Source organism: Aspergillus alliaceus (genome assembly GCF_009176365.1).
Source record: "Aspergillus alliaceus strain CBS 536.65 unplaced genomic scaffold BDW43scaffold_22, whole genome shotgun sequence".
NCBI lineage: Eukaryota > Fungi > Ascomycota > Eurotiomycetes > Eurotiales > Aspergillaceae > Aspergillus > Aspergillus alliaceus.
Genome location: NW_022474705.1, coordinates 402480 through 416377, shown reverse-complemented (window position 1 = coordinate 416377; position 13898 = coordinate 402480). Strand labels below are relative to the sequence as shown.

General features: G+C 48.9%; 6 protein-coding genes across 6 annotated transcripts; 4 read left to right on the top strand and 2 right to left on the bottom strand.

Annotated features, from left to right (window-relative positions):
• The first annotated feature begins 138 nt into the window (after positions 1-138).
• BDW43DRAFT_88744 (rRNA-processing protein PWP1) lies at positions 139-2422 on the top strand. Its single transcript, XM_032050656.1, has 2 exons — positions 139-586; positions 648-2422. Exons 1-2 carry the CDS (start codon positions 330-332, stop codon positions 1999-2001), a joined length of 1611 nt encoding a protein of 536 aa, XP_031900350.1. The 5' UTR covers positions 139-329; the 3' UTR covers positions 2002-2422.
• Positions 2423-4807: 2385 nt separating this feature from the next.
• On the top strand, positions 4808-5560 carry BDW43DRAFT_300350 (uncharacterized protein; the record flags this gene model as incomplete). Its single annotated transcript, XM_032044878.1, has 1 exon — positions 4808-5560. The coding sequence occupies one exon, from the start codon at positions 4808-4810 to the stop codon at positions 5558-5560; it is 753 nt and encodes a 250-aa protein (XP_031900349.1).
• A 522-nt stretch (positions 5561-6082) lies between these two features.
• On the top strand, positions 6083-8943 carry BDW43DRAFT_276520 (rDNA-binding RNA polymerase I transcriptional factor). The gene has a single exon (XM_032041963.1). The coding sequence runs from the start codon at positions 6390-6392 to the stop codon at positions 8493-8495; it is 2106 nt and encodes a 701-aa protein (XP_031900348.1). The 5' UTR covers positions 6083-6389; the 3' UTR covers positions 8496-8943.
• Positions 8944-10135: 1192 nt separating this feature from the next.
• Positions 10136-10432, bottom strand: BDW43DRAFT_276519 (uncharacterized protein). The gene has a single exon (XM_032041962.1). The coding sequence runs from the start codon at positions 10356-10358 to the stop codon at positions 10149-10151; it is 210 nt and encodes a 69-aa protein (XP_031900347.1). The 5' UTR covers positions 10359-10432; the 3' UTR covers positions 10136-10148.
• Positions 10433-11308: 876 nt separating this feature from the next.
• BDW43DRAFT_311223 (class I SAM-dependent methyltransferase) lies at positions 11309-12070 on the top strand (the record flags this gene model as incomplete). Its single annotated transcript, XM_032047143.1, has 1 exon — positions 11309-12070. The coding sequence occupies one exon, from the start codon at positions 11309-11311 to the stop codon at positions 12068-12070; it is 762 nt and encodes a 253-aa protein (XP_031900346.1).
• Positions 12071-12247: 177 nt separating this feature from the next.
• BDW43DRAFT_88678 (Alpha/Beta hydrolase protein) lies at positions 12248-13440 on the bottom strand. Its single transcript, XM_032050654.1, has one exon. It carries the CDS (start codon positions 13314-13316, stop codon positions 12303-12305), a length of 1014 nt encoding a protein of 337 aa, XP_031900345.1. The 5' UTR covers positions 13317-13440; the 3' UTR covers positions 12248-12302.
• Between the last annotated feature and the right edge of the window lie 458 nt (positions 13441-13898).

Below are 13898 nucleotides of genomic sequence, written 5' to 3'. Positions count from 1 at the left end.
GAGAAATCTCCGAATCCAAACCCCGGGCGGTGAACCGCCATGCCACAATTTTGCCGGGCGGTGGCTGAGGGGCCTTGCAAAAAAAAAAAAAAAAAAAAAAAAAAAAAAAATCAAGCCGTCAGTGACGACTGAATTTATCTTCGGTATTCCACAGGCCTTATTCTTGTGGACGACAATTGATCCTGGTTTGAACAGGTCAATTCAATGATTTTTAAGGGATTTTGAAAAGTTTGATCTTTTTTTCTACTATATTTTGAATAGATCTGTGCACAGTTTACGACCTCAAAAGTTTGACGATTTCATTTCTTTTTCTATTATTACCGTTCACGATGTCTGCTATGATTACTACTACCACCTGGGTGCGACGGGGTGTCGCAGCTCAGTTTCCGACTCGATATGAGATTGATGAGGAGGAGATGAATCGGATATCTACTCTGGCGAGGATGCAGCTGGAGGATGCGAAGGGTGATCTGAAGGCCGCTCAGGATGGAGACGAGGAAGCTGATGAAGCTATGGATGAGGATAATAAGGAGAAGGATACTATGGAAGATGATTCCGGAAAGAAGTCGGGCACGGCTACTACTGAGTATGTGTGGAATTTTTCTGTGTGGATTCATTGGGTGATTATGGCTGACTTGCAACTATAGTGACGATGATTTGAAGGAATACGATCTTGATCATTACGACAGTGATGAGGTTGATGAGGATGGCGAGAAGATTACCATGTTCGGCAATGTCAAGTCGCTTGCGTACCACCAGCCCAACGAGGAAGACCCGTACCTGGTAATGCCGCCAGAGGAAGAGGATGAGGAAAGGGAGGAGCTGCAGGTCCTTCCAACGGACAACTTGCTGCTCGCGGGTAAGGTGGAGGATGAGGTTGCGCATCTTGAGGTCTACCTCTACGAGGACCGGGACGCCAATCTCTACGTGCACCATGACATCATGCTGCCGGCCATCCCTCTCTGTACTGAATGGCTGGACATCCCTGTCGGAAAGACCACCGAGGGACGCACTACAGGAAACTTCGTGGCTGTCGGAACGATGGACCCCGATATCGAAATCTGGGATTTGGATATTGTCGACTGCATGTACCCTAATGCCATCCTGGGTCAGGGCGGTGAAGGCGAAGCTGGAAAGAAGCCTAAGAAGAAGAAGACCAAGGCGAACGACGAGTTCCACGTCGATTCGGTGCTGGCACTGGCTGCTAACCGGCAGCACCGCAATCTTCTGGCCTCCGCCTCGGCTGACCGAACGGTCAAGCTCTGGGATCTCAACGCCACTAAATGCGCCAAGTCCTACACTCACCATACCGACAAGGTGTGCTCCTTGACCTGGCACCCGACGGAATCTACTGTCTTGCTGAGTGGCAGTTACGACCGTACAGTCGTGGCCGCGGACATGAGAGCCCCCGACTCCAAGGCACGGTGGGGCGTGGACACAGACGTCGAAAACGTGCGCTGGGATGTGCACGACCCCAACTACTTCTACGTGACGACAGACGGTGGTATGGTCTATCGCTACGACGTGCGCAACGTCCCCGCCAACCCTAAGGATTCCAAGCCCGTGTGGTCCCTGCAGGCGCACGACGACTCCGTGTCGGCTTTCGACATTAACTCCGCCGTTCCGGGCTTCCTAGTGACCGGTTCCACAGACAAGCAGGTCAAGCTGTGGAATGTCGAGAACGACAAACCTAGCATGGTCGTTTCACGCAAGCTGGACGTCGGCAAAGTGTTCTCAACCACATTCGCCCCCGATCCAGAGGTCAGCTTCCGACTCGCCGTGGCCGGCAGCAAGGGCGTCGTGCAAATCTGGGATACTTCCACCAACGCCGCAGTCCGCCGGGCTTTCGTGTCCCGGATGCCCAGTTTGGAAGGTGAGGTGCAGGAGCGCTTCGTGGGCTTGCAGGCGGACCAGAATGACTCGGACGAAGAAGATGCTGCCGAGGAGGTTGGTGCGGCCACCGGCGGTGCAGATGGCTGGGAGTCGATGGATGAAGACTAAGGTTCTGGAAACGGGGAAGATATCCGACGGCAAGGAGGCACTCCTATGTTAACTGCATGAATTCAGGAAGTTTTCTCTGCTGTGTGTATATCTAAGTGCTGTCTGCCTCCCGCTGATATGCAATGCAGAGTTGATACCCAGTTTGGTTTAAATTGCAACTGAATGCTGATCGAAAATGCGAAGGGAGGACATCTCCGAACTAAGCAAGGATCGACAAGATCCCGTCCGAAAACGGTCGTAGCGTGAAACGGCCCGGCTAGCCAATCAAAGTCTCACCTTAATTTCAGAGATCCAAATCAATTTGCAATTGAGGGTAAAGCCGGTGATTAACCCGGGATTTGGCGACTAATGTCACGGTGTCGCTTATGAGATTACTACTGAACAATAACTACGTAAATAAACAATGCAACTACAATTCAACCTCGAAGTGACAGGGAGACTACGTAGTATTTAGTGACTTTCTTGTTACACCTAGGGTACACGATGTAACGTCGATAGTGCTTCTAGGGCTCTAGGTAAGGTTAATCTGTGGAAGCCACATGGGATGCAGAAAACAAAAAAGAAAAGAAAACAAGGAAAAAGAAAAAGAAAAATTGAATTCCAGCCCAGTCGTGGGACGGAGAAAAACTGGCCAAAGCTAATCCCGAGGTGGTAGAACTTCACTAAGACTTCATAGCGGGTGATATATCCGCCCTCTTTTTGTCCGACGATAGATAGAAAGAGAGTGGTAAACGAAGCCCACAAGGCAATATTGTGTGTGTATTAAGTTTATCCACTCAGTGGAGGTGACCCGCACGCATTGACACCAAAAACCATTGTTAGGATAAGATTCAGATCGGTTCAGGAGTTTCGACGCTAGTAGTGAACAAAAAGGAAAATCAAAATCCATAACCATAAATCATATCAGAAGCACTTCGAATTGATCGATCATATGTCACCAGTCTACCAAACCCAAAAGAAAGAAAAAGAAAGAAAAAAAGGTTTACCTATTATACTTGGTAGATCACACTCTCCACAGTCATGCACAACAGGCCTTTAATCGACAGGGCGATACGCTGAGACACCGCGGCCGCAGAGTTGTTTCATCCCCACCGATTAGGGTACATGGCGCTCCTGAGAGGTCACAACGTTGCCGTTCCTGACGCAAACTTCGGCACCGTCGCCTGACCATTGCACTGCGATGATACATGATTGCTCTGCTTTTTAGGGCCGGAGTCATGGGGGAATAATTAATCAGGAACATGGGATAGTTCACCGAGGGCGGAAATCCCCAGGGATTTCTCGTCTCATACTGGCATCTAGGACAGCAAAAGGAGAATACCTTGGCTACTTAAGTATTCTTCTCATAGTATCCAAGGTATTCTCCTCCGATGGGGATTGGCATTTCACCAACATGAAAAGAGGGGGAGGTTGCTAGGTAGCAGTAGTAGTAACTGTTAGGTCATGGATTTAATTAAAACCCCCGTCGTATATGTGTCACGCAGGCTAGTATACAGCCCCCAGCGCTTGCATCGTCCATTCTCTACCAAATGGCAGGTCACAAGTAAGCGCGTGGGATAGTCATCCAGGGCTTTCTCGGCCGTCGGGAGACCGGATCATCTAAAAAGTCTGCCTGAGGTCATCCCATCTTCTTCGAATTGATTGATATTTTTAGGGACTGTCGGGGTACTTCCGTACGGCGTGGAAAATAATATATCGGTTGATTTGGGTCAATATCGGTCGGTACTTGTGGTTCCCATGGGTAACTATTACGTTCTCGACCATCTCGAAAGATCAGAAATTCACGGAGTGGAAATCACCAGACCCAAATCCCCTGGGCGAAGGCGAAAGGGTTTTCTTGTTCTTATCGCTCACCACGAATGAGACTGTTGGACCCTGGGAATACAAGAGAGTGAACCGTGGGAATCGCGGGAGGTACCCGACGAACAAGTGGTGAGTGGACAAGACGAAGGAGGAAAACTCTAAATCAGAGGCCATCAGCCTTTCCCTTCGACAGGTGGAGAGAGCCTGGAACTTACTTGAACCATACTCTCTCATTCTTCTTGCCTCCCCTACTTTTTTCTTCCCTCTTTCCCCTCTCTTTCCTTTACATACCTTTGTTTTTGAACCTCTTCTTCTTTTTTCTTCTCCTTTTCTTGATCCACACCTCCCTGTGGGATTCTTTACCTTGGATCAGTTATTTTTCTTCCTTTCTTATTCCCTCATTCCATTCTTCTTGTCCTAGTTTGACCAGTTCCTGGATTCCTTCCTTGTATCCTTCATTTTGGTACTCCGTACTCCGTACCTTTTTTTTACACTTTATTAAAACCCCGTGGCGCGTCCTGGTTGTCCGCCCCGAATTCCCAGTACAGAGTGCTGCAACAATTACTGCTCACCCCCTTGAGTCAAGCAATCCACACATTTGAGACGAAGTTCCCACCATCCGATTTTCTGCTGTGCAAGAAAAGGGACTATTTACCTCGACCTTCGTTGAATGAAATTTTAGCAATCTTGATCTTCGACATCAAGAAAGATCTTGTATATCAACATACTCCGTCCCTATCTGATAGCGGACATTCCAGTCATTGATCTTCCATTCCTTCTGGTGTCCACCCCGCAATCGTCAACCACACATTCTTTATCGGTACCGCAAACGAGGATTTGACAAACACTAAAAATAGGTGGACCGTTCGATAAGGAGAAGTAACAGTCGACCAAAAATAGCAGTTTCAATACAAACAACCTATATCTTTGGTCCCAATCCATCTACTGCTCGAAAGTTACCAACTTCCGCATTGCATTTCCTTAACCGTTCAGAAACACCGCCATGTCGTCACTGACCCGAGCATTTACCAAGCGCCACAAGCGCCCCGAGGTGTCCGCCCCGATGCCCTACCGGGAAGGACAAGTCAAGTTCTCCGCAGGCACCATCAATCGAGGAAAGATTTCAGCGCCGGTGGAGTTGTTGTCAACGACGAACATGCTCGCTTACAATGCGCCCGATCTCCATTCGGCAGGCTCTTCATCCACATCATCTCTCCAATCTCCAGATGACTCGGAATTGTCTTTCGCGCAGCAGAGTTTCGGATCGCCCATCACAACGCCAAGTGACTCTCCCATAGAGCCCAATCCTCTGTCGACATATTTTCCCAAGCGCTCAGCAACTGTGACCAGTCATCCCCGGTCATCCACATCGACTGCATCATCTACAGAGGCTCCATTGGTTCCCAAGCGGGCGCTATCTCATACGAAACGATCTCACCAAGAGTTAGCTCGCCAGCGTTCCATATCGCGGCTCTCGCCTCCTCCGCTGAATTCGATGCGCAGCAGTCCCGCAATTCGTCCAGCGCAGGAATACACCAACCCCGAACCCCACCCGTTTGGAAAGGAACTGGAGCAGGTGAATGAGGTAGTGGAGGAGTTTAGTGGAGCCCGTGTGGTCGATGAGGACGAGCTCTACTTACAGAACAGAGGCCTGATGAAGTTCACCGCGGACGAGTATTTGGTCGAGCTGGAAGACCTTTATGGGAGCATTTTTGATGATCGAATGGGTCCGATCGCTTCCGGACAGTGGTTATAAAGTTTTAACTCCTGCGCTCGATGACATTTTGCCTGAAGGGAAAAGAACTGGATATTCTTGTTCTCTTCAGTTATCGCCATGACCTACTAATATTTCGCTCTTTAACGATTTCGTCTATTTACTTGCTCTTATTACCGGCTTTATACCACTGGAGAGGTTCTGCTACCTATATCATTATTCTTTTTTTACATAGTTTCTGTGCTCACACTTGTTGTTTCAACTACATATTGTATCCTTGTCCTTTTTTTTTTTTTTTTTTGAATGGATATGTGAAGGATTTATGATGAGTCGGTGCTCTATTCTTAGTGTTCTAGTTAAAGTCATCATGAGTTGAAAACCAGACAAATAGTCCAAGTGCCGCAATAATGAGTAAGCCATTTCCATATTACCCAATCAGGCAAAGCGTATAGATTGAGAGCTACACAGTACGCGCCGGTCACGCACTGGTCACGGGGATGGCTCCACCTCAGCCCCACAAGAAAAATTTCAAGCAGGATGCTTCTCCGCCTAATTAGGTGTCCCTCGAAGACAAGGTTGCTTCACTTCAACTGCCTGCGTCTAACTGCACTTTTACCGCAATCGTGAGTGTTAGATGACAGATGGGGCTACCTTCAGTCACCATTAACCCATAGCGCCTCTATCAACTGTAGCATCAGCGGAATACGCGAGCTTTGACCACGCTAGGCGGTGTCGTGTGCTCTCCGGTCATTGTTCTCCAACCCTCTCAGCTTGTATTATAGCGAGAGGCCACGGGTCCAACAAATGACGAGCCTTGGCCAAAGTCTCTCTTTTTTCCTGCTGCATATTTGAACATTCCTGCTGACCTATCATGGTCGCCCTCGCCACGCCATCGCGCAACCCAGCGACGGGAATCAAGAAACCCATCCGCTCCAAGATGCTGCCTACGTCTTCACCTGCGCCCATCTTAAAGACAGCTAAGGAGACCCCTACGACCGGTATAAAGCATAAAATGGAGGATATGAATCTTTCCCTGTCCCCTTCGTCCTCAGGTTCTTCCGACGGCGAGGGGCTCCCCAGCCCGAGGAAGCGGGCTCGGGTGCAGTTCAAGGATGTTGAAATAGTTTCATTCGATGAAAGGGAGCAAAGAGACACCGGGACTCCAGAGAAGAGTGCGGCTGTGGTTCGCGAAGAGGTGCGCCGTGCTATCCAACGGCACGTCTCGGGCACCGACAGCGAGGCCTACGACCGTATCAAGGAAGTCTTCTCGGCGGATCCCCGGCGTGGGGAAGAGGATGGCATGTTTTCCTACGATGTACCTACACACACGACTTTAAGATATCACCTTCTGGGCCTTTTGTCAAATGTCGCTTCCTTGGATCGGAGCTGCAATGGGCTGGTTAATGCTGTTTTGAACAGTGTGTGGCTCGGGCGCGACGAGTCCTACGTTAAGTTGTATATTCGCTTCCTAGGTAATCTTGCGGCCGCCCAGGGAAGCTACTTGGGGTCGGCACTCAATATGCTGGTCAATTATTTGGGTGAGATTCCCAAAGGTGCGGGCAAGCTGCCGGGCTATGCCCCCGTCCACGCATCGGAGATCTACACCCGGGTTCACATGGCTATTCGCCATATAGTGCATTTGATTCCGTCCGGTAGCGGAGCATTGTCCCCCATCTTGTCTATGCAGTTTCCTTTTGATACCGATGGTCCCAAAGCCAACATTGCGTACACACAGAACCTCATCAGAGTAATTGGCTACGTCCCAGAACTCCAGGGGGACATACTTGCTCTTATCACGGAAAAGCTCGTCAAGATCGACGTTCAGATCCAAGTGGATATGGACGATCTTGACGATGAAGAGGAAGAGGAAGTTCTGCATGCTGTTTCCCCCGGTGCTGTTGCCTTCGGCGACGACGACGATGATGACAATGCGTCGGTCATGAGCGATGACTCAATAGACGCCGAGTCTCGGCTTAAGACAATCAAGGATAATGTTCTCCAACTGGATGGCATGATTGATGCGCTCTTTGCGTACTACGCACCTACGTTCGCCTCGGGTACCCTGGATGACAAAGAGAATACGCTCGACCTCTTACTCAGTCACTTTCAGAGCATTATTCTCCCGACTTATCGCTCGCGCCATTCACAATTCCTCCTCTTCCATTTCTCCCAGTCCTCCCCCGATCTCGTTGACCGCTTTACCACCGCCTGCATCGAGCTTGTCTTCAGCAAGACGCAGCCAGCTATTACGCGTCAATCTGCAGCTGCCTATCTTGCCAGCTTTGTTGCCCGGGGTGCACACATCTCTGGTGAAATTGTGCGAGATGTCTTTGGTTTGCTTGGTGGGCATCTGAAGGATCTCCGAGACATCTACGAACCTGCCTGCCGAGGCCCTGACCTGCGTCGCTATGGTCCCTTCTACTCCACCGCACAAGCCCTACTCTACATTTTCTGTTTCCGCTGGCGGGACCTGACCACTGCTGCAGCGGAAGGCGATAGCATTGAGCAAGTAGACGAGCTCGAGTTAGAAGACATCACATTCCCACCAATGGTCAAAGAGATTCTCCACCAGACCATCTATTCCAAACTGAACCCGCTCAAGGTGTGCTCTCCCGCTATCGTGTCAGAGTTTGCACGGATGTCTCAACATTTGAACTTGATGTACGTTTTCAGCATTCTCGAAACGAACAAGAGAATCCGCATGACTTCTTTCCGGAACCTGTCTGCACTGGCAGATCCGCGTTTCAGCCAAGTCGAGCGAGAGACTCGTGCAGGCGATGACCTCGGTTACCAACTCGACGCTTACTTCCCATTCGATCCTTATCAACTCCCTCGCAGCCGACACTGGGTGGAAGCTGACTACATCCACTGGCGGGGCATCCCCGGCGATGATCATGAAGATTCTGACAGTGAGGTTGACGATGATGTTGAGTCTGACGATGGTTTAAGCGACGACACTGGCACTGATGAAGAGTAGATCGTTTCTTTGAAAGAGACTATTGCTTTCCTTTCTTTTCCTCTGCGGTTCTCAATACCCATTCTTGAGCATTGCCTAACGAACCTTTAAAAAGCACAAAAGTCCTTTATCTTGCTGTTAGCGTGGCGTCTGGAGCGTCATTCATGTCATTTTCTACCGTGTCGATTTCTTTTCTCCTGATCTTGCGAGAGATACCTACCATTCTTTGTTTGATTTGGTTCTGCCACCTACTATAGTACTTGATATGCATGAACGTGATGTGATTGGTGAATGTGTGCTAATGCATGGTATCAATTGAAATACATTCAATTTTGGGAAATTTACTTTCCAGTCTGTCTTTCTGTAGCAGAGTGTAATGCAATTCCCCACATATAGTGTACATATATATATCTCTAAATAAAGCTTCACATATAGCCCTAAATTTACAACCCTAAATTACCTACGAAAACCTCCAACCTCCTAGTGAGTCAAGACTTTACCAACAACCCCTCCCGTAAAGAAGGAACCTCAACTCCAACCACAAAAACAATCTTGTCAAACGCCTCACCCCCATACCGCATTCAACCCACAAGCTGCCACGACGCACAGAACGACTTCAGCGTCTGCTGCCCAGGCAAAGCCGACATGGCGCCCCCGTCCAAGGGCAGAATATCAGATTCTCACACGCCAATCCTGCTTTACCAGCTCCGATCCATTACTACGACCAGCCCGAACGAGAAGATCCCTCGCCTCAGCATGTAAAGCCGGGGCTTCTACTTCAGTAGGATGAATCCTAAGATCAGGAGAGATAATCCTAAAGCCTATGAACATGTAGACCGTCTGAAAGATCGTTTGGATGGAAGCCAGCATCGAGACATTATAATGGTTTGTGAGAGCTTGTGACCCGGACCAGCATCTTGAGTTATAGTTAGGGCTGTAGTTGTATTAGCATCAGAAATTTGGGATTCGATTTAGCCACACCCATGTGCAGTTGCACTTCATGCTCTGGGCGCGGGTTTCTTCGATGGCGAGCATGATTGTCCCCGTTATGGCGCGGTAGAGGATGTTCAGCGAAGTCAAAGGGGCTGGTGGTTTAGAACTATGCCCACGCCGTATTGGTCTACTGTTAATGGAGTGATATCAAAGTAGACGGTGTGAACTCACCTTATTTGGTGCAGGGGCGAGAAAGCCCCGTAACACCACAACTGGGTAATCCGACTTATTCAGATGGGGAAACCCTAAGCTCTCATATAGAGGTTGGGGAAAGCAGAACTCGCAGGCGACTAATTTGTCTGTATCCAGCTAGACTCACGAATATGGGAACATATAATTCGAAGGTATGCCTGCTAGGTGATCTGCCAATACTCCCAGCGTAATATCTTTCCACTTAATAGAAGAATTGACGGCGCTTAACTCGGGAAAGAAATCCGTCACTGGGCTCTGGAGGCCATCTCCAGACTTCAACAGCATCAAGTTGAAGAAAAATTTTTGTTACTGAGCTGAACATATACTGTGAGCCCCAGTTTGCCAAAGTAGATCCTTCTGTGTTTGGCTTTGCCCGATGATGGTACTCCCAGAGTGGTTTTCCATTCGTATGTTGAACTCCATTTGGAGAAACGACAGCCAGAGAGAAAGAGACGTTATCCACCACCCAGCCAGCTTTGATCCCCCCTTTCAGTACAAAGTTTGAGCATATGGTAGATTGTCTGTAGCCGTCCGGAAGTGTTTTGATTGTGCTAGATTTGTTGGTTTGGGAAGAAGAGGACCATCTGGTGGACAGCCAGTATAGGATGGATCCGGGGTGAATGAGGGTGCTGATGGGAGTTGCGCAGATCTAAGTCCTATAATTAAGAAGCTCCACGCTATATGATGCACTGAAAGCATTGTGAATCCGTCTCAGGTCATACAATTGATCCAGACGCTAGTTTCGATGTCGCGTGAGCATACCGGTGATTTATATACTTCCGTTTAGACATTTGATAAGCTACGATGACGCGTGTCAGGCTACGTCGACTTTGTAGGATACGAGCTTCCAGTGCAATGATGCGAGTCATGGCATCAATTGAGTAACAGCTGGAGTACCTGGTAAGTAGTATGAAATGGTTGAGGTTGAAGTGATGTCCGCATTAGGCAAGCGTCGTATTCCGATGGTCAGTGATCATCGATGGCTTGGCAAACAGGTCGACCTCGATATTTCTAGCCCTCATCCCCTACTCTACCTTAATCTCGACTGTGGTTCCGAGTAACAGCTGCCGAGAAATTGGTGCCCTTGGAAGAATAACAAAAACAAAGAAGAAGAGCCAACGGTTGGACCATCGATGATTGGTCTCAGGTAGTCGCCGATTAGAACAATATACCCAACGGCTCAGCAAACCATACACCCCCCGGTCTACCCAACCCGTCAATGCAACAAGGCCTCGGCAGTTCCAGAATATGCCGAAACAAAGGGGGAAATGACCTCTAGGTGGCTACCTCTTGTCAGGGACAAGTCGTTTTGATATGAGAAAATAGCGTTCTACGTGCTTAGTAGCTCGGCTCCTACGGAAAGGACCTGTCCATAAAAGCAGGGATTGAGCACCCAACACCTCGGTTTGACTCTTGCAATAGCCTTGAGTGTACGAGCTCTGAATTCCTAAAGCGTCAATGGACGGCGTCAAGCGATACTATAGCTCTCTCGAGACACGCTTAGCGAACAGGCTTCTAGGGCGGCCGCGCTCATCCCGGTTATTACTCTCCAGATGTCTGGTGGCCATTTACAGTCCATGGGGATCTTATCGTAATGGAAGATCAAGTGTTCCGGTCACTGCGATTGAGTCCGGGGGCTCGAGTCCTTGATGCCGGCTGCGGAGACGGCCAGGTTGCTATCTACTTCGCAGAAGGGATTGAAGGTCTATGCCATCGATGTTCTTCCGCAGCAAGTCCAACAAACACAACAGAACGTCCGGGAGGCTATTGATGAGGTCGATTGGGCGGCCGGACTCAAATCAGATACGGTCACAGCCTTGGATGCACTGACGGTCCAGCAAGGTGACTATCATGACCTTCGAGCAGTGGAAAACGGTTCCTGCGACGGTATCTACACAATGGAGACACTGGTGCATGCAACAAACTTAAGCCGCGTCTTCTCGGAGTTTTACCGAGTGCTGAAACCTGGAAGAAGGATCACTCTATACGAATACGATCATTGGAGTAGTGAAGACGTTCAGCAAATAAGCCCATCGGCAGAAGAGGAGGCTATGGACAAGGTTCACTTGTACCGTGCTATATCAAAGACAGCAAATGGACAATCACCGTCTCTGATGCAGGATCGAAGCGAACATTCTTACCCTCGGAAAGGCCTGATCGGGACGTTGAGCAAGTTCGGCTTCGGAGGTGTTCAGGAATGGGATATTACGCAGAATGTAAAACCCATGATTCGTTTTCTCTCTTGGGACCTATACATCCCATCTATGATTGTGTTGGCTTTGGGTCTAGAGGCACACTCTATCAACGCCGTTGCTATTGTCGTCAATAATCAGCGTGGGTGGAAGTATATTGCAGTGACGGCGCAAAAACCTGTGACAAGGACTGTACAGTGTATGGTAGACTGTATATGATTGGAAGGACTTTTCATTTAATCAAAATACGTTTTTAATTTTTTTTTTTTTTTTTTTTTAATAATATCTGTCGAATGGAATGTTGTCTTCATTGCTCTTGAATGCCTTACTGTACACTATTGAAATCCCATACTCGCTTGACCGAAACGCCGTTTATACATCTCAACCCGAGAAAAGAGAAGAAAGGCCCACTGACAGACCGAAACCAGCGATATAAACCGTGGTGTAGCGTCTATGCATTAAAGATGGCTTTCATGTCCGCACAAGCGTCGCGGTACAGAATATCCACCTGTTCCTGATCCCGCCACGGATTGGGCGATTTATCCCAGGCGTGTGGCACTCTCTCGATCATCATGGCGCGGACATGCTTGTTAATATTTTGTAAGCGACGCACGAACTGTTGACCTTCGTTGAGTAGCATGTCCCATTCACAGATGTACAGAAAGATGTCATGTGGCAGAGCGTCGGCTAGAAGTGCATCCGCGGCCCGAACGGGCGACGCATACGGCGATCGGCGCTCTTCAAGGTCCGGTAAGTAAGCCTCGTCGAATAGACTGGTAAAGAACTCTGGGAGGGTCTTGTCGGGCATAATACTCGCAGCCCGCCGATGCTCACGGGGCTCTTCGAAATCTAAGATGGGATACCAGCAGAAGAGGGCGACGATGTTCACGTCGCTGGCGGACGCATCGACAAGCTGTTCCGTGGACTGCGCGCGATCCAGCCATGGATCTCGAGATTCCTGACACATTAAACTCCGAAGTCGCAAAGGCACCGTAACCGCCAGATTGCCACCCGCGGAAAACCCACTGAGGGCAATGCGGGAGACATCCAGTCCCAATTCAACGGCATGGGCGGAAAGATACTGGATCGCTCGCACGCCGTCGTCAACGGCGGCGGGAAACGGATGTTCGGGAGCTCGACGATATCCGACGCTGACCATGACAGCGTCCACTTCGGCCAGGACGCACTGGGCCCAGCGACTATCATCGGTCGGACATCCTAGAGTAAACCCACCGCCATGGAAATTAACCACTACAGGAAACCTGCGACCTTCCTTGATCTCCCGAGAGTACTCGGCGGGACAATAGAAGTATAAATCAATTCGTGACGACCCAGTTGGGATTGATCGTACGAAGGAACGACGAGGCGGTCGCGGGGATGAAATATGGTGGATAAACATGCCTATGCGCATGAGGAACCGCCAAAAGACGGCCTGTACGAGAAGCCACCATCGAGACGACGCCATGGCTAATTGGATCTGGGCCTTGTTCGAAGGGACGAACAAGGACAATTAGGTTTAGGGAAGGGCAATCAAAGAGATCATGAATTATTAAGATAACCAAAAGAGAGAGAGATCAGCTGAAAGGATCACGAGGGAGTGAGAGAGGGAGAGAAGGAGAGAAAATTAGAGCCTTTTTTTTTACTTTTTTTTTTTATTTTTTTTAAGTGTGAGGCAAATTTGGGGGAATCCAAAGAGTTTGAGTCGTAATCAGTTCACTCTATTGATAGATCAGGAACTAAGAAAAAGCCAAGACGGCAATGGGACAACTTTTGAAATGTATTTTGTTTATGGTTCATGCGGAGAGATAAGGAGGGAAAGTAAAGAGAGTTAATAATCAGAAATGAAGGGCAAAACCGGGGATCATTGGATTGCCTCATCATCCGATCATTCCAGACACTCGGAGGAACTTGGAACTGAAAAGGAAAAAAAGAAAAAGGCCATTGATCCAGCCTATGACATCACGGCGTCTTGCGAACCCTAGACAAGGAAATAATACCGTTGAACTTTACTTATCAGCTTTTCCTTCTCTCCTCTTTTCTTCTACCC